The following is a 16,835-nucleotide window of genomic DNA, read 5'->3' on the forward strand; positions in this document are numbered from 1 at the left end:
TAGTATTTTCGATCTCAACCTGTCTTTTCGAAAAGAGTAATATCGACTTATTTTGATTTTAACGTTTGAATGTATTAATATTGAAGAATTGTGTTTACTTTAAAGGATAATTTTTGTTTAACGATTATATTAATTAGGACGAATTTATTTTAAAAACAATAATTCTTTTACGACACCTATGTAATTTATTCTATTTCTATTCAAATTGACTTTTCCGTCGGTGTTAATATTTTGCTTAATAGTAGTTTATTTTTCCAGCAATAATTTCATTATGTTTGCCTTATTTACATGGTGGTTTTACTCGATTATATATATTACTTCATGTAATATAATAAAATAGTTTTGTATAATTAAATATCGTAAAATTAAATCATTAAAATTATTTTTTATGTATTTTTTCAGATAATTTAAATTTGTATAATATTATCTGCAAACCAAGTTTATATTTAATAATTAAGACTAAAAGCGGAATATATACTATCATAAGATCACATTAAAATGTGAAAAAATATATATTTATTCATGCATAGATACTATCATATTAAAATATTTAAAAAAAATATGTTTTCTCAAAAAAAACTTCAAGAAATTTGAATTGATGACCTTTATTTTAATTAGAGGTCCTGAGTTCAAACAACTGCATTTAGATATTATCTTATAATATTCTAAGACTATTAAAAAAAGTTTATAACTTTTTAAAATTTAAATGGGACAATAGCATCTTCGAGAAATTCTCAATTTGATTTGGAAAAGTACAATATTTAAGGATAAAGTACACAAATGATCATCGGTTATAAAACGTTGGTTTATTGAATAATGTTATCTATTTTAATTGTTAGTCATTTCGGTAATTTAATATAACATTTTATATGAGTTAGTGAACAGCTTTTAATTATAGTATAAATTGAACTGAAATGTTAAATTGGGTATCGGAAGTTAAATTTATTTAGTCAAAACTAAAAATAATAAATCAAAGAGTTTGGAGTTTGACATTTTGATTGCCATGGCACCTCTGGAAATCTTTTTATAACTCACTGCTGGGGGGAAAATTGCAGAATGTTGAAAACAGAGTAATTTTCCGGCATTCACGGAAACAAAAGATCGAAGAAACCCGTCAATATTGACCATGGTTCCGCAATTCATTCGCCGTGTCGATCACCGTGTCTTTAACTAACTATGGTTTCGGATAGCAGACAATATGACAACTTCCACCTGCTAAAACCATAGAGGCTTTGTTCATGTAAACTTCTGAAACAATGAACTAGTGCTCAGTTCGAATGAAACATCGAGGCAACAAGAATTAGAACTCTATGTTATCGTGAGTCGAGGATGAATCATCCTCCGACACAAATACATTCGATACAAGTGACTAACATGGATACTTTGCAATACGAATCGATTCTGCAGGCAAATTGACTATACCATATGCGTCAATGAATTTATATTTTTTCGATTATCATGTGTCTGTTAGCAGAGTGAACTCCGGAGAATTCTCCGAAAGGCACTCTGAAGCCGGTAACTTACATATATCGAGAATTCTATTAAGGATTAACGAGGAGCAAATGATAAAGAGGTTTAGGACCTGTTGCACTAGCAAACGCCTTGTCCACCTCCTCGGATTGAAACCAGGGGGCCATGCCAGTAGCTGCGGCTTACCATATGGAAATCCAGAAACAAAACGATGACTGTTATGTCGTCGTGGAAATGTCTCCTCACGCCACGGTCAATCTTTTTCAAGTCCGAGTATCTCATTTCTCTCTTCTTTGCTGCTTCACGAAGAGCGGCTTTGACAAGCTTCCTGGCAATACCCTGTGTAAGCATCTCTTGTAAGTATACCTCGAGGCAACTGAATCATTGGTAAAAATTACGACTTCTAAGTTCTAAGTGACCTCAACATTTAATTCAATCATGAAAAAAGGTTATTGTTTTCTAGTCCAACTTTTCTCGGAGTCGGGTGTGTGCGATCATACAGGTACAACGTAACTTGGATATGTTCATATAAAAAAAATCATGTATTTGGATGATCTTTGTAGAATCATGTCTCTATAATCATATCCGGATATGCATTCGACACAAATGTCAAACACTGGCACTTCGAGAAAAATGAAGAATCAGAGCAGTACAGTTCTAGTCCGATAAAAAGAAAATCACAAAAAAAAAATCTTACGTTACGTGGACAGGTGTTGACGATGTCAACTGCCTCCTGATTACTAAGGTGTTCCCATAGGCCATCTGATGCAAATATAAGAAAATGATCTTCAGGGTCGATTTTATGTACTAATATTGCTGGATCAGCTCTAAGGATTGGTTTATCGAACGATTCGGGAACTCTAAACTTCGGCAATAGAGGTTCTCTGTTGAACTCCGCATTCTTTAGATAAGCATCACCAATGGATCTGGAAATCTGTCACATGATAAACTTTGGTCAACGGACTATAGAATGCACATGCCTGTTGGGGTAGATCATGCTAATTTTCTCAGTCAGATTGATAGTAATTCAAACGGAAATTTCCCCGAAAAGTTCCATTTTCTATGAAAATAAACATGCAAACAGATAACAATTCAGGTAGAGGATGCTCCCACGGAAACATAAAATGATGTAAAATATACCAAATTCTGGAACCTAGAAACGAAAATGACAAACACTTGTATCGGTATTCTTGGAAACTTCATATTCAATAGTCATAAGATTTGGAATGAGAAAGTAATCGAACAATTTTCATCGATTTAAAGTGGTTACTTCGCTGACATGAGACATTTGTTTATAGAAGTAAAGCTGTTACTCAGACTAGGACGTGACTGTTGGATACAGGTATGTCCAATTCTTTTCCAAGTTTTTCCATGTAGTTGGTGGGTTATCGGAGGGTCCCTACAAAGGTACTTGTACAAATATATTTCGGACTTGAATACCTCGAGAAAAATGAAGAGTCGGAAGAACATAGATGGAAATAACAAATTATCAACAGATAGAGTAATATCCCACAAACACGATAAACTACCTGAATAATACCCTTCACACGCCATACTGTGTGCTTGAGGACCACAATCTGTGGATCGTATGGATGTACTGATTGCAACTCTTCCCGCACAGATTCTCGACTCGCATTGTGCTCGGATGATAACTGAACTGCCTTGACCTCTTTAAAGTTGTCATCCAGTCTTCCTAAGACCACTCTAGAATCTCCTGCATTTGCAATGTATAGCAGTCCGCTACAAATTATTCCGACCAAACAACATGAACCGACAGAAGCCCATTGAGGGTCATTTAGCCAGTGCTTCCTGACAAGAGCAAGAAAATCCTCCTCAGTCGCCAAAAATGCTTTGTTGATTACATCCGCCGACATCCCATTATTTTCGGTTGTAAACTCTGCATCATAATAGCTGTCAAGTCAGTAAACAATATGCATCAGCTATCATAAAAAACTAAAACTAGGGAGGACAAACACAATTTCATGTTTAGGAAAATAAGATGTTCCGACTCTTCATTTTTCTTGAACTACCGGTGTCCTGCATATTCTCACATATGGGTATGGGGATATGACTATCAAAAACGAAATTTCCGAGACAAGCAGTCGAAACAAGCCAAGATGTCACTCATCAAACATCAAAATCTATCCCAACTGAAGTGCACAAAATAGCATAAAATGATGAAACTCAGGATAGAGGTGAAAGAAAAGCATACTCTTGATATAGCTGAAAAGGTGTTCATTTATAAACCTAGCAGCAGCCGGACCTCCGTGACCGTCATAAACTCCAACAAATGTCCCACGAGGCCCCATTTCGAACAAGCTCAATGGACCTGATTCGAGTTGGCTAGTATCTTCCAATAGATTGTTTGCTTGAATTACTGCCATCGAAAACTCACCGGCAAAATGTTCCCCCGAATCTTTATACCACAACAAGCCATCAACCCTACCATTAGCATCACTACCTCCACTAGAATCTTCACCCTCAACGGAAGGCCTCCAGCAGGGCGGTACCATTCGCATTAACGATCCCGATATCATAACTTACATATTCTAACCCAAATGACCAAGCAATCAAGTTTTTCATAAAACCAATACTGAGAAAATTAATCACAACCTAAGAACTTGCTCCGGTTTTTTATCGATTCCCAAATCCGCAACCGAAGCTTCAGAACTCAATCACGCATCGATTAATGCAGACAACATTAATCTACATAATTCAGACCAAAAAAAAAACAAAACTTTTTTCAGACAATCATCAATCTATATCTTAAAACATTAAAGAAAAGACATGAACTTGCAAAATTCCACACTTATCAATAAAAGCATGAAAATGGAAACAAATCTAGAACAACATTCAAGAAATTCAGAAACCAATCAATCTATAACATGTATGAAAATTAAAACCAAGCTTTGGGTATGTCTAGAAATATAAAAACATCAACTTTGGAACAAAAATAGAAATTTTCAAACACCAATCAACCTGTAACCTGCATTGTAAATCTTTTACATGCGTTAAAGAAAGGAAATTTGAGAAAATTGAAAGAATTTTCAGATACAGATAACCCATCACCTTAAAAACGTCAAACAAAAATAAATTAATAACAAAAGGATCCAACAGAGATTTTCTTCTTACAGATCTTATGAAACAATGAAGAATCTTGCATGATCTTTCAGTTATAAGTCTGCCTAAGAAGACTTCAAAGACCCATTATTTTGAAGGATTAAATAAACAAAATAATCAAATGATTAACCCCAAAACAAAACAAAAAAAGGTTAAGAATGTTTTAAGACAACAAAACAAGGCTGTAAGAAACGTAGAAAGGTAGACTTGAGAGAGATTTGACAAAGAAAACAAATTTAACAAAACAAATCTTAAGTTTTGAAAACCACCACCATGACAAGGTGGCTTTTTTTTTCTTTCCTGTGGGTTTTTGGGTTATGTTTATGGTTTTTTTGTTGGAATTTTTATATTTTATTTTAATTTTTTCAGTTTTTTATTTTCTGATTCATTGGTTGAAGGGGTTTGACTTTGACCGCTTGGCTTCAACAACAAACAAAACAACATTTTAGGCAACTTTTACTCATCTCTTTCCCTCCTGTTTTTAACAAACAGCTGCAAAATAATTAACCTCCTTCCTATTACCTTTGGCTTTTGAGATTTTCTTTGCATTTTTCTTTTACTTTTTCATGATTCTGGTGCATCCAATTGCATATGATATGTGTCTAATTTTTTTTTAGTTATAATTATATGATTAATATTTGATCCTTACATCTAAGAAGTTTTTGTTTATAAAATAAATTTTTATAGAAAATTATAACAGTGTATATAGAGAGAGTTAAAATATCTAAATTCGATATTTTCCGATTTTTTAAAATAAACTTGATTTCGGAGCAAGCTAATAGGTTATGTGAATAAGAAATCAAATTTAGAATAGAATCAGATTTAATATAAAAGAATCCATAATTATCTCGACGTGAGATAATTATTATATTGTCTCTATATATATTTAAAGATAACTTCTATCTACTTATATTTTTTAATTATCTTTGTCCTAACAATAATCTTAATTGTATCATATATATATATATATATATATATATATATTGATTAAGTTAAGGTGATTATAAAGTAATACATGTTTTAAATCATCTTTGCAGTCGTTTGTGTCCAAACTCATGACCTTTAGGAACATCAATAATTATTTTAACCACTAAAATAATAGATAGGTTGGTTTGTGTTATATTTTATTATTATTATTATACATATATATATATATATATATATACCTTTTTCAATAAACGAAAAGAATTGAAGTTGTTTAATTTAAAATTCAAAATTTAATATCAACTAAAATTAAAGTGATATGTAATTCACAAAAACCCTATCTATCCCTCCTCTTGACCCCCTCCATTTTTTATTTCTTTGGAGTTTATATCATTTTCTACATATTAGATCAATTTTTTTTAAATTTTGTTTAGTTGGCGATAACAGTGAGTTTGATACTGATTATTGATCGTCATTTTTTTTTCTTTTTATTTTTTTTTATATTTTTTTATTAAGAATAATTATGTCTTTGTAACATGTTTTTCTTTATTTTTATGACACATTTTTCTCTGTCATTGTGATACGTTTTACTCTTGATGGTCTTTCAATAGCTTAATCTTTTTTTAATTCATTAAATCCTTATTGTTATTTTAGATATTTTAAATTTTTAATAAGAATAACGACTTCTATTAAAAAATAAAATTAAAGTGATATATTTACCTTCACAAATTTATCCGACATATTTATATAACTTTCAGAGTATTTATATTACATAAATTTTGATTTTATTATATTTTTTTTATTATACCTTAATTTTCTTGTATAATTCTTAAAATGGTCAAATTTATATACAAAACAGTTTATTTTTTTTCTAATAAATAAAATCATATTTAATTTTATAAAATAAAATGATTAATATGAAACTGTATTTAACCCTTGAAATGCAATTTTCTCAAATTTGTGTTAGTCTAGTCAGACATATATATATATTAAATTTGTGTTAATTTAAGGTTATTTTTTTAAAATCAATTATATTTATAAATTAGAATTATGTCTACATTAATAGTTTTATTTGATTCTATCATAAATTGAATCAAATTATATTTCGACTTCAAATTTTTTTTTCCCGATTTTGAATTATTCAAATCAACTTAAATTATCAATATGATTTTATAATTCAATTAGAATTAAATTTGAAAGTTTTAAAATTTAATTAAATACTTTTAACAGTTTTATAATTTAGTCCGTAATTCCTTCTTGGAATCACATCCAGCAGTGGTTGGAACTGCTCGCAAAATCCAACAAATTATGAACCACATGCTTTATCATTTTAACCCCATCGTTCACAAAATCTATGCTGCTAAATTGTAGTCTCTGCGGCGCTTTTCTTCATCGCCCGATCAGATCAAGCCAAGTCAACGCTTACGCAAACTCCTCGACGGCACGGTCAAGCGCCGAGTCAGCCATGGCAGCAGCACCCAACTCAGTCCGAGTCGCCGCCGCTCAGATGACCTCCATCAACGATATCGCCTCCAATTTCTCCACTTGTTCTCGCCTCGTCAAAGTAAAGATAATATTCACAATTCTTCCTTTTTTTAGTATCATTAATTTGAATCATCTGTATGAAAATTGTAATTATTTTGCAATTTCCTTCGTATAGATCAAAGCTTATTCCTTTTATATATATTACTAGATATTTGATCATTTTAAGAAAATGTGATTTTAGATTGTAGCGAACATTATCTTTGAAGAATTTGAAGTTGGGAAAATTAGCATTAGTTTGCTCATATTACATGAATTTAGTCTTTGATAATTGCATTTTACTTTATGCACGTTTTCGGAAAATGTAATAGGGTTTTGGTGTTTTCATATATATTATTGGGCTTAGTTATATTCTTGGTTTGTTTAATTCTGAAGGAAGCGGTTTCAGCTGGGGCAAAAATGATTTGTTTGCCTGAAAATTTCTCCTATATGGGTCAAAAGTCTGGGGATAGTCTTTTGATTGCAGAACCTTTAGATGGACCAATCATGCAAAAATACTGCTCTTTAGCAAGGTACTATCTTTGATTGCTCTAATTATCTCTTGGTTTGTTTTTAATGTATATGCTGCATTTCTTTTCACAATGTTTAGCTTTTGCCTTTTCGAACGTGGACTCACCGACTCGGAGTGCCTACCAAATATGTGTATCTGACCTGCATCAATTTACTCATCTTTCAAGAAATATATATTTGGAGAATCATACCTTTATACCACATTTGAATGTGTATAACACATGTATTTTAGGAAAAATGAAAAGTATGGCAAAATAGCTATGTTGCTTGAATTCTTTGTTATTCTTGAAGTATCCATATCGGACATGAGTATTGGGATTTAACCTTCCAAAAGTCTTCCCAATGCATGAAAAAATGCCGAAAAATTAAACATACCCGTTTAAAAACTCAGAGACATACTTGTATCAGACGCTCGCATTCGAGTTTGAGAAATATTCATAATCTGTTACTGCTTGCTTACTGATTACTTTTGATTACATGTATTGCTTCTTTAAGAGAAGGGGAAAAACAATGAATCATTATTGTCAATTGGATCCTTCTTAACTTCTTCTTTAATTACATTGAACGACTTTGGTTGTGTTTTTTTTTTTATAGAAAATTGGGCCTCATTAAAAACCCCGTTTTTCTTAACTTTGGTTGTGTTTTAGTATTGATTATCTGCGCATAATAGATAATTTTGAGTCGTCGTGATTGATTTAGTTGACATGAATGCAGAGAATGTGGCATTTGGTTGTCCCTAGGAGGTTTCCAAGAGAAAGGACCTGATGATGCACGCCTGCGAAACACACATGTTATAATTGATGATGCTGGCAACATTAGAAGCACTTATAGTAAGATACACTTGTAAGATGCTTATATTTCTCTGAGATACTGCGTTTTTTCTTTCCTTTTCAACTAGACGTATTATAAAACTTACCGAGTTAGAAAGGCTTCTGTAATTCGTTGGCTATTGAAATAAGTATAACAGATTAACATTATTCCAAATTAACCTCATCTGTGTGTGTGGGTGTATATATATGTGATATATAAATTGGAGTTTCTTAATATGATATAACATATTTCTCCTGTTATCTTGTTAATCTGGGTTTATTGACATCATGTTCTCGGTATATTGGAAGGTTTGATGTGGATGTTCCTGGAGGAGCAGTGTACAAGGAAAGCAGCTTTACTGAACCAGGTGAATTTCTCATATTGGTATACATTATTGGTCCAGTCTGATTTTATATTTCATGACTCTTGCTATGGTTCTAAGTCCTGATGAATGTTTAAGTGATTCAATCAGTTTGTCTTTTGATATCTTTTGAATCCTCTGAAAGAGTAGACCAATGGTTTTGCTTAAAATACTAGAATAGCATGTTCCTGCATTTTCGATAGAACAAGCCATTTTGGTTTGCAAGAGAAGGCTATTTTAGAGCTCTATCTAATCAGTACTAGCATGCTTCCAGGGAAGGATATTGCTGCAGTAGACAGTCCTGTTGGACGTTTGGGATTGACGGTCTGCTATGACTTGAGATTCCCAGAACTTTACCAGCATTTACGGTTCCATCACGACGCACAGGTGGGATCAGACCTCCACAGTCTACACCTTCCCGTTGATCACTTTTATCAGTGTTGTAAAATTTTCTTCGTGTAATATGTTTTGTAGGTCATATTGGTACCTTCAGCTTTCACCCCAGTTACTGGTCAGGCACATTGGGAGGTCCTCCTTCGTGCTCGTGCGATTGAGACTCAGTGCTACGTACTGAATCCATTTCCATTTTCCACCGCACTTTTACTTAAATCTTTTTCTCTATAATGATAAATTTAGTTCATTCTTCCAATCTTTTATCACGTCTTGTTATATGCTTCTTCCTTTTTGAGAATGACAAAAAAAAAAATCATTATTAGGTCATTGCTTCTGCTCAAGCTGGAAAGCACAGCGAGAAAAGAGAAAGCTATGGTGAGACACTAATAATCGATCCATGGGGCACTGTAGTTGGCCGGTTACCAGGTTAGATGGAGTTTCCCTTTTGGTAATTGAATTTCATGTGATTATTTCTTATGTTACTTGGACTCAGGTGTGATTGCTGGATACAATTATGTGTCCAAAATGAGTTTGTGATGGCAATTTAAGTGACATTATTTTTTTTTTCAGATCAATTATCGACTGGGATCACTGTAGCTGACATTGATTTCTCATTGATAGATTCAGTGAGGGGAAATATGCCAATTGCAAAGGTTAATTCCTAACTATTTCTTTTAAGGTTCCTTAGACATCAAATGCCAATTGCAAAAGTTGTATCTCATTATTCCATTTTACCGTTATTTTTCAGCATCGGAAACCATTTGACTTCTGGAGACCTACAACACCCTTATGATTATCGAAGATGATCGCCTTTTGTTATGGTTCACATGTAAGTCAAAGCCACTTCAAATCCCTAATGCACTCAAAGGAAGGCATGTTAGTTCATTAATGTCTTCAATGATTTCTCCATGGTTTCAAAGGATTCTTCTTGAACTCTCTTTCTTATACTTTTCTTTTGGCACTATATCATGGGGATTCTTTTATGTAATAAACATGTGATAAAGAACACAAGTATTATGAAACCGATCTGGTTGTTTCAACCGGTAATCAATGGTCTTTAACAGTTTGATCTCGGATTCTGTTTTTCAACCGTCCGTATACACAAGGATGACAACAATTTGACAAAACCAGTTACTGGAAAATTAAAAATATGTCATCTGGTTTTATCATATGAATTACATGCTGGCATGACCTTACAACAAAGAAGAACGAAAGTAAAATTATCTTAATTAGACCGGCTTGTCCAACTGGTAATACAGTCGTAACAGGTCGACCTTGCTAGGAACTCAAGAAAAGAGCCAGACAATTCTTTTGTTTCAATGATAACAATTTTCAATTCCCAAACATATAATAAAAAGGATTAAAATTTCATCTGGTTTTACGAGATGAAAACCAACTAAATACAATTTGTACGACTTTCAATCTATAACAAAGAATCAAACTGTGTCCTATTTTCACTTCTTTCCTCACCCAAGACAGAGAAAAAAAAAGCAACCTCAACAAAACAAATTTAAAAGGATAAAGTCTATATAAACCTACGAAACAATATGTTCAGCCACCTGCCTTTCGGCTGATCATTCCAGGAGGAATTCTCGAGTCAAATCTGGACTGCCGAGAAGGTTAAAAGTTTTGTTGTTGCTTAAGGTGTCTTTCAATATCGTAATTTGGCCTTCCTTTAAAAGTACATCCTCATCCAAAGTTTCTATTTTCTTTTTCAATACTTCAACCTCTGAGTTTAATAGCATGTTCTTCTCACTATATTGCTTCACCTCTTCCCACATCAAATCTCTTTCTTCGGAAACCTTAGGCAGTATCCCCCTCAAGATCTTTAGTTCCTTCATTGATTCTTGCAAATCATTCTGAAGACGGCTTATGTTATCGTCTTTCTTTAGTATCTGTTCATATCGAAACCAAATAATTAGCCAAATACGTTCTATAAGCTTTCAGAAGGGTGTCTTATTGTGAAGGGTAGGTCAACAGCAAAATGGTGACAACAATTAAGTGAACAAAGATATGGTACAGGTTCGGACTCCAGAATATCAGAAACAAAGAATCTGCAGCATACCACAAAACATCAAGCAACTACATGTATGAACTTAAATCAAACTCTAAGATACGGTGCCCTTCACTTGTCACAAAAATAATTCGATTTCTCCCAACTGCAGTTTTTGTCTTCTTTATAACAATTTCGTTCATACATGCTATTCAAAAGCAAGATAAGAAGAAAGATTTTGTACGCACATAAGGAAAACATGTAACATTTAAAGATCAAAAGTTACCTGCAGTTCAAGATCCTTCAATCTGTGGGTGAGGCAGGAAATGTTGTCCATTGCATTTTGTACTTCACATCTAAGGATGTCGTTACCCCTTACAGCTGCTCCCACCTCGGCTTGCAACCGTTCGACTTCAAGCTCTTTTGAATATAGCTTTTCTCTCAACAAATTTGTCAGCAATGTTTCTGATTTCAACTCTGTTCTTAGAACCTCCTAACAAGTGTACAGTGTCACAGAAGCAGCCACATTTGAAAAGTAAGAACAAGTTTAATGAATGAACATACTTTAAAAGGTAATGAGCAATGAAAAATGAAATATATACTAGCTTTAACTTTAGATTTCAGCAAATACTTACCTCAGAATATTGATAGTCGGGTTTCATAGATTCCAACCGGGCTTCTGAGGCAACTGGAGTGGATTTCTCTTGCAGCAAAGTGGATATTGTCTGCAAACTCCTTGCTAGGCTTTCAATTCCACGTTTAAAGCATTGCACCTTTATATCGGATTCAACGATAAATTGACCATCTAGACCCTGCTGAGTTTCTTGAAGCTGACTAGCTTTTACTTTGATGAACTTGATTAACTTGGAAGACAAATGGGTGCTATCATTAAGCATAGACAGTCCTTGGTCCTGCAAGCAGCTGACACGATTCCACATTTCCTTGTCAAGCTTGATGGTTAAGGCTCCAACGTCTTTTCTATTACCTTTTAGGCGGTTCAGTAAATCGATATTCTCATGTCGAAGAGAATCAACTTCATGCCTACAAGACTCCACTTCCCTTCTTAAGGCCAATTCTACTCCAATCAACCTCATTTGCTCCATTTGCAAAATTTTCGTCCGATTTTCATTCTTTTTCATGGAATGCTTCTTCTCGATCTCCTGACCATATCCTTCTTGCAACCCTTCAATTGTTTTCTCTTGCTCACTACAGGTTCGAAATAATCTGGAAATGGACTTCTGCAACTCCTTGCACTCTGTATTTTTCTCTTCAAAATTTCTTCTAATGCAATCTGTTTCTTGTATTGCTGCTTGATGCTTCTCTTGCAGTTGGGAGAGATTTTGCCTTAGATCTTCATTCTTATCATTCAATGTTTCGACCCGTCTAGTCAACTCTTTAAGTTGTTCTACGGAATAAGTCATCATGCTTTTGTTTTCTGTTTCCTTTTCATTCAAGGAAGAAACTTCTCTCTGAAGAGAAACATTTTGCTCCGCAAGCTCTCTAACTCGATCGCGAAGCCTTTGCTCTTCTAACCTATACTTCTCAAGCTTAGACAACCAATCGCTTGACCTTCTATCCAATTCCTTTTTCAATCCCAACTGCATCTCGTGTTTCTCCGTCTCTAGTTTTTTTGTCTTCGACCCAAGTTCGGCCCTTGCCATTCTCATTTCTTCCCTAGCACGATCTCTCTCTGCAATTCTAGACTGCAGAAGTTCTGAAACCTCAAGTGCCAGGTTTATTTTTTCCTCTGAAAGGCGTCTAATGGTCTCAACGAGAGACGAAACATTAAAACCAATGTTACGAAGGAAGCTTTCCTGCTCAAGAGCTTCAGAAAGAAGCAAAACTCTCTCCCCAGCTTCTTTAGATCTTCTTTGCAACTCCAAATCTGTTTCCTTTTCAGTTTCTGAAGAGTTCAAACCATTATAATTTCCCCCAAAGAAACAATATTGCTTCTCCAAGCCAGAGAAATCCTCACCATATCCAATATCGTTGTCATAAGGCTCGTCCATTGCACAACCATTTTGGGCCAACACATCCGATTTGGACTCCGGGCACCTATGCAAGTATCCACCATATACATCTTCAGTGGTGATCGGAATATGAAGATCAAATTCCTTTGAACTTGATCTTGGGATATGAGTCTGTGAAAGTCTCTCAATCACATTCTTTGCAATCATTCGAGGTGACTCATGTCCGAATCCGTTTTCCGTCCAGTCTCTAGACGAGAACTGAAGACGTGTGCCTTTAGCTTCCCTACATGAATTAAACTTGTTTTTCTCATTGACACTATCTGTTGGAGACGGAGGATCTGTATATTGAACTTGTGGAGGAAGCCTCCCACCACCATTTCGGAGATTATTTATTTTCAAATCGCTCTTGGACTTACTGCTTTCCTGCAGCTGTTCTCCATCAATATACCGGTCCACAACTTTACTCGACATATTGCTAGAGCAAGAGGAAGAGCTTCCCGATGAATCACGGCATATCCTTGAAGAACTAGAAGGACCGGGCCTCTCAAAACCATTAGCTACCACTTCACATCTTTTAGCCTTAGATTTTTTTTCAGGGGTCAGAGTTCTTCGCCTGGAATAAACCACAAGAACAAGGTTGGTGTACCTTTAGATTTATACAAGTAAAAAAATGAGGTCTAATCAATCCTTTTTACACACTGTAAACGAGCAAACACGTCAAATGCAGAAATTCCTTACCGAGATGATTGATCATACTGTTGATTTGGAGTAATATTAGGAGACCTATTTTGATCATATGAGGAAGGAACATCTTGTCCCGAACCATCAACAAGAAAGGCTGCTGATGACAAAGAACGACTCCTTCGAAGACCCGCTGAGCTGTTGCTAAAGCTAGGGCTGTCCGGTATTTGCTTTTGAGATTTTCCAAAGAAACGTTTCGGACTGAGAAAACTGTATTGAACCTTGTCACCGAGTAGATCATTGAAACCACTTTCCAATGTGTTTTCCCAGAAAACTTGCTTGTCGGCTGACGGTGAAGGAACGACGGCGTTACCGTTACCACTGCTAGAGGAGGATTTGAAGGAAAACAGCTTCTTCATCTCTATATATCATCAACAAGAACAATTAATTTTATCTCACAAAATATTCTGCTACGAAATCCGAGTTCTTTTTATAACAACCTTTGAAATAATGGGGACTCAAAGAACCTGGAGATATGATACATAAACCATAAAAGTTAATTTTTTTAAAAAAAGGACATCAAACACACACAAACATCATCAAAATCATCAGAGAATGTGGGGACAATCTATAAAGCAAATACCATAGAAATAAATCTTGGCTAAGAAAACAAGTGCACACACTCATATGAAGTTCAGTATTGGAATTTATAAATCAGATAGAAAGAAAAGAAAGCATATGCAACATTGAGATACCAATCATGAAATAAAAAGGCATCTGAGACAGAGGAGTATGCTCTCTGGTTATTCTATGACAATCTTAAAATGCTAAAAACCATGAAGATGGAACCCGGCTTTACAATTCATTTAGTTTGAAAAGCAAAGCAAGACGGAGATATAGATAGATAAAATGCCGAAACAAGGTTATGTTACTCAAACTCATTTTTGGACTTGAGATTAAAGTATGATACTGTAAATGTATGGAAAACTAAAGCACATAAGAATCTTGGACTATCTGATTTGCCTTAGAACAAAGGTGTTCAATATAGAAAGAACCAAAATAGAACTTACAAAGCAAAAGTTAGTAATTAAGATTCACAGACAAAAGAGGAAGAAAGGAAGAAGAACCTGCAAACAGTTACAATAACTTTAACAAAAGAGCTAGGGTTTATACACCATATTTATATATAAATCAATAAGACCATAAAATGAATATATATATGTATATACATATAGCTTTATTTTTATAATTTCTGCAACTTTCATAGCTTGCAAAAGCTTGTTTCCCATTTTTAACATTAAACAAACAGAAATATTTTTTATAAAACAGATGATTTGTCAGAGCTGAGCTTGAGATTCAATCTAAAATTATCTAATTCACCAACACCACCAAGCTCCATCTAGGTAAAGTTACCAAAAAGACCAATTACCCGATTCACCATTTTAAGGTCCTTAAAAACCCTATTCACCCTTTAGAAGGAATAAAGAAAACAACATAATTTCCTACAATTCTGATAAAAATAGAAGAATATCAAGACGTTCAACAAATCAATTTTATATTTTTATTATGGATGAAGTGAGAAAAAAGGGAGTAAATACTAAGTATAAAAGAATAAAATTGAATGCAATCTTTTGGGAATTGACTTACAAGAAAATCAGAAGAAAAAAGATTTGAACTTAAGAAACGGATCACGAGAAAAGCAACCGGTCACAATGTTATTTTCCACTTTGCTTTAACTTTCTCAGCAACCAAACATAAGTTCATAAACAGAGACACTCACAAAATTCCCCAACAACAACAAAAATCAAACAGCGGAAAAATCCCAAAGTACACACAATTTAAACTAAATGCAATACAATAAGTTCATAAACCCAAAACATAAAGAAGAAAAGATTAAATCTTTGCATTTAATTACTTACCATTAAATGAGTGATACGGTGTAATTCTTTTATCGGGAAAATTCAAATTCGAAAATTGAAAAAAAAAATCCCCCGTGATTTGAGGGTTTTAAACAGAATTATCAAAGGACAAAGTGAAAGTCGGTGGCAAAAGCAAGACAAGTGCATCCGTCCTGATTATGAAAATGACCACACCAAGGAGGATCTGTTGTCGTGGGAAAACTTTCAGAAGTTAGCAATGCGGTTGCTGAAGCAACATCATTCAAAGTGTGTTTGCTATTACAGCTCTAAATAAGACAAGTTAAAAGTTTGAGCATTGTTGAGTTCGACTCAATTTGAAAGCTTATAAATTTAAATTTATTAAGTTTGACTCGAATTTAAAGTCAAAAAATAAAGTTTAACTCGAACTTAAAAACCTTAGACTCGAAACATTCTTTAACATAACTTCATTGAAGCTCGAGCTTGACCTCGATTCAAATTCAAACTCGAACTTGAACCTTAAGTATATAAAATTTTTATATTGGATTTTTATATATAAAAAATACAACATATAATGCATTTTATATTAATGTTATTGATAATTAAATTTTAAAAAATAAAATTTTAATATTTTATTTTTTAAATTATTCACGAGGTTTTGGTACTTTATATTTTCCGATCTATTTGATTTTGGCCACCGGTTAAAAAAGCGGTTTTGATTCCTTATGTTATCAATTGGATCGATTTTCTCATAGTCGTTAACTCCTGCTAACCCAACGACATAAGTTTGAGTTGATAATTAAAAAAAATTACTTTTTCTTCTTCCACTCTTAGCCAATACGACTATTAAAAGTGGCGTGACTAGAACACTTAGAAGAGAACAAAACTCATCAGTTTATTCATCTCAAGAAGAAGAAAATGAGAAAAAGATACATTTTTTATTTTTTTATTATCGACTCAGTTTTATCTTAATGAATTAATGGGAGTAAAGGATGAGAGTTTAAAACCGAACGAAAAGATAATATAAGGAATCAAAACCACTCTTTTTTAAATCGATGACCAAAATTAAATAGATCAAAAATATAAGAGATCATTCATATAATTTACTCTAGAAAAATAGTAGACAGACCAGTTTGATCAATTGAACACAGAATTGGTGGTTCATGTTGTGCAACACTAATTTC

The 16,835-nt window shown here is 33.6% G+C and overlaps 3 protein-coding genes across 4 annotated transcripts; 1 reads left to right on the top strand and 2 right to left on the bottom strand.

Annotated features, from left to right (window-relative positions):
* Nucleotides 1–1,432: 1,432 nt before the first annotated feature.
* On the bottom strand, nt 1,433–4,706 carry LOC120174543 (probable protein phosphatase 2C 38). Of its 2 annotated transcripts, XM_039181353.1 has the most exons (5): nt 4,603–4,706; nt 3,683–4,176; nt 3,000–3,367; nt 2,168–2,404; nt 1,433–1,809 (listed from the first exon to the last, which is right to left on the bottom strand). In XM_039181353.1, the coding sequence occupies exons 2-5, from the start codon at nt 4,005–4,007 to the stop codon at nt 1,591–1,593; spliced, it is 1,149 nt and encodes a 382-aa protein (XP_039037284.1). In that variant the 5' UTR covers nt 4,008–4,176; nt 4,603–4,706; the 3' UTR covers nt 1,433–1,590. The 2 variants fall into 2 exon arrangements, with proteins under 2 accessions (XP_039037284.1, XP_039037285.1); XM_039181354.1 differs by lacking the exon at nt 4,603–4,706 and having other exon boundaries at nt 3,683–4,292.
* Nucleotides 4,707–6,837: 2,131 nt separating this feature from the next.
* Nucleotides 6,838–10,156, top strand: LOC120174551 (deaminated glutathione amidase, chloroplastic/cytosolic-like). The gene is made up of 9 exons (XM_039181360.1): nt 6,838–7,078; nt 7,432–7,568; nt 8,281–8,409; nt 8,685–8,743; nt 9,012–9,124; nt 9,212–9,304; nt 9,454–9,556; nt 9,701–9,783; nt 9,879–10,156. Exons 1-9 carry the CDS (start codon nt 6,869–6,871, stop codon nt 9,921–9,923), a joined length of 972 nt encoding a protein of 323 aa, XP_039037291.1. The 5' UTR covers nt 6,838–6,868; the 3' UTR covers nt 9,924–10,156.
* Nucleotides 10,157–10,468: 312 nt separating this feature from the next.
* On the bottom strand, nt 10,469–15,783 carry LOC120174513 (MAR-binding filament-like protein 1-1). Its single transcript, XM_039181331.1, has 5 exons — nt 15,694–15,783; nt 13,832–14,301; nt 11,759–13,706; nt 11,410–11,616; nt 10,469–11,025 (listed from the first exon to the last, which is right to left on the bottom strand). Exons 2-5 carry the CDS (start codon nt 14,191–14,193, stop codon nt 10,705–10,707), a joined length of 2,838 nt encoding a protein of 945 aa, XP_039037262.1. The 5' UTR covers nt 14,194–14,301; nt 15,694–15,783; the 3' UTR covers nt 10,469–10,704.
* Nucleotides 15,784–16,835: the final 1,052 nt, after the last annotated feature.

This window comes from Hibiscus syriacus, unplaced genomic scaffold (genome assembly GCF_006381635.1).
Source record: "Hibiscus syriacus cultivar Baekdansim isolate YM2019G1 unplaced genomic scaffold, ASM638163v2 tig00112114_pilon, whole genome shotgun sequence".
NCBI lineage: Eukaryota > Viridiplantae > Streptophyta > Magnoliopsida > Malvales > Malvaceae > Hibiscus > Hibiscus syriacus.

Excerpts from the sequence above, each read along its gene's own strand:
- LOC120174543 (XM_039181353.1), bottom strand. The coding sequence starts at position 4,007 with ATGATATCGGGATCGTTAATGCGAATGGTACCGCCCTGCTGGAGGCCT. Across the intron at positions 2,405-2,999 it reads GTGTGAAGGGTATTATTCAG|ATTTCCAGATCCATTGGTGA; the intron begins GTAGTTTATCGT and ends ATCATGTGACAG. Across the intron at positions 1,810-2,167 it reads TCAACACCTGTCCACGTAAC|GGTATTGCCAGGAAGCTTGT; the intron begins GTAAGATTTTTT and ends ATGCTTACACAG.
- LOC120174551 (XM_039181360.1), top strand. The coding sequence starts at position 6,869 with ATGCTGCTAAATTGTAGTCTCTGCGGCGCTTTTCTTCATCGCCCGATC. Across the intron at positions 9,305-9,453 it reads CGATTGAGACTCAGTGCTAC|GTCATTGCTTCTGCTCAAGC; the intron begins GTACTGAATCCA and ends AATCATTATTAG. Across the intron at positions 9,557-9,700 it reads TGTAGTTGGCCGGTTACCAG|ATCAATTATCGACTGGGATC; the intron begins GTTAGATGGAGT and ends TTTTTTTTTCAG.
- LOC120174513 (XM_039181331.1), bottom strand. The coding sequence starts at position 14,193 with ATGAAGAAGCTGTTTTCCTTCAAATCCTCCTCTAGCAGTGGTAACGGT. Across the intron at positions 11,617-11,758 it reads CCGACTATCAATATTCTGAG|GAGGTTCTAAGAACAGAGTT; the intron begins GTAAGTATTTGC and ends TACACTTGTTAG. Across the intron at positions 11,026-11,409 it reads TGAAGGATCTTGAACTGCAG|ATACTAAAGAAAGACGATAA; the intron begins GTAACTTTTGAT and ends CGATATGAACAG.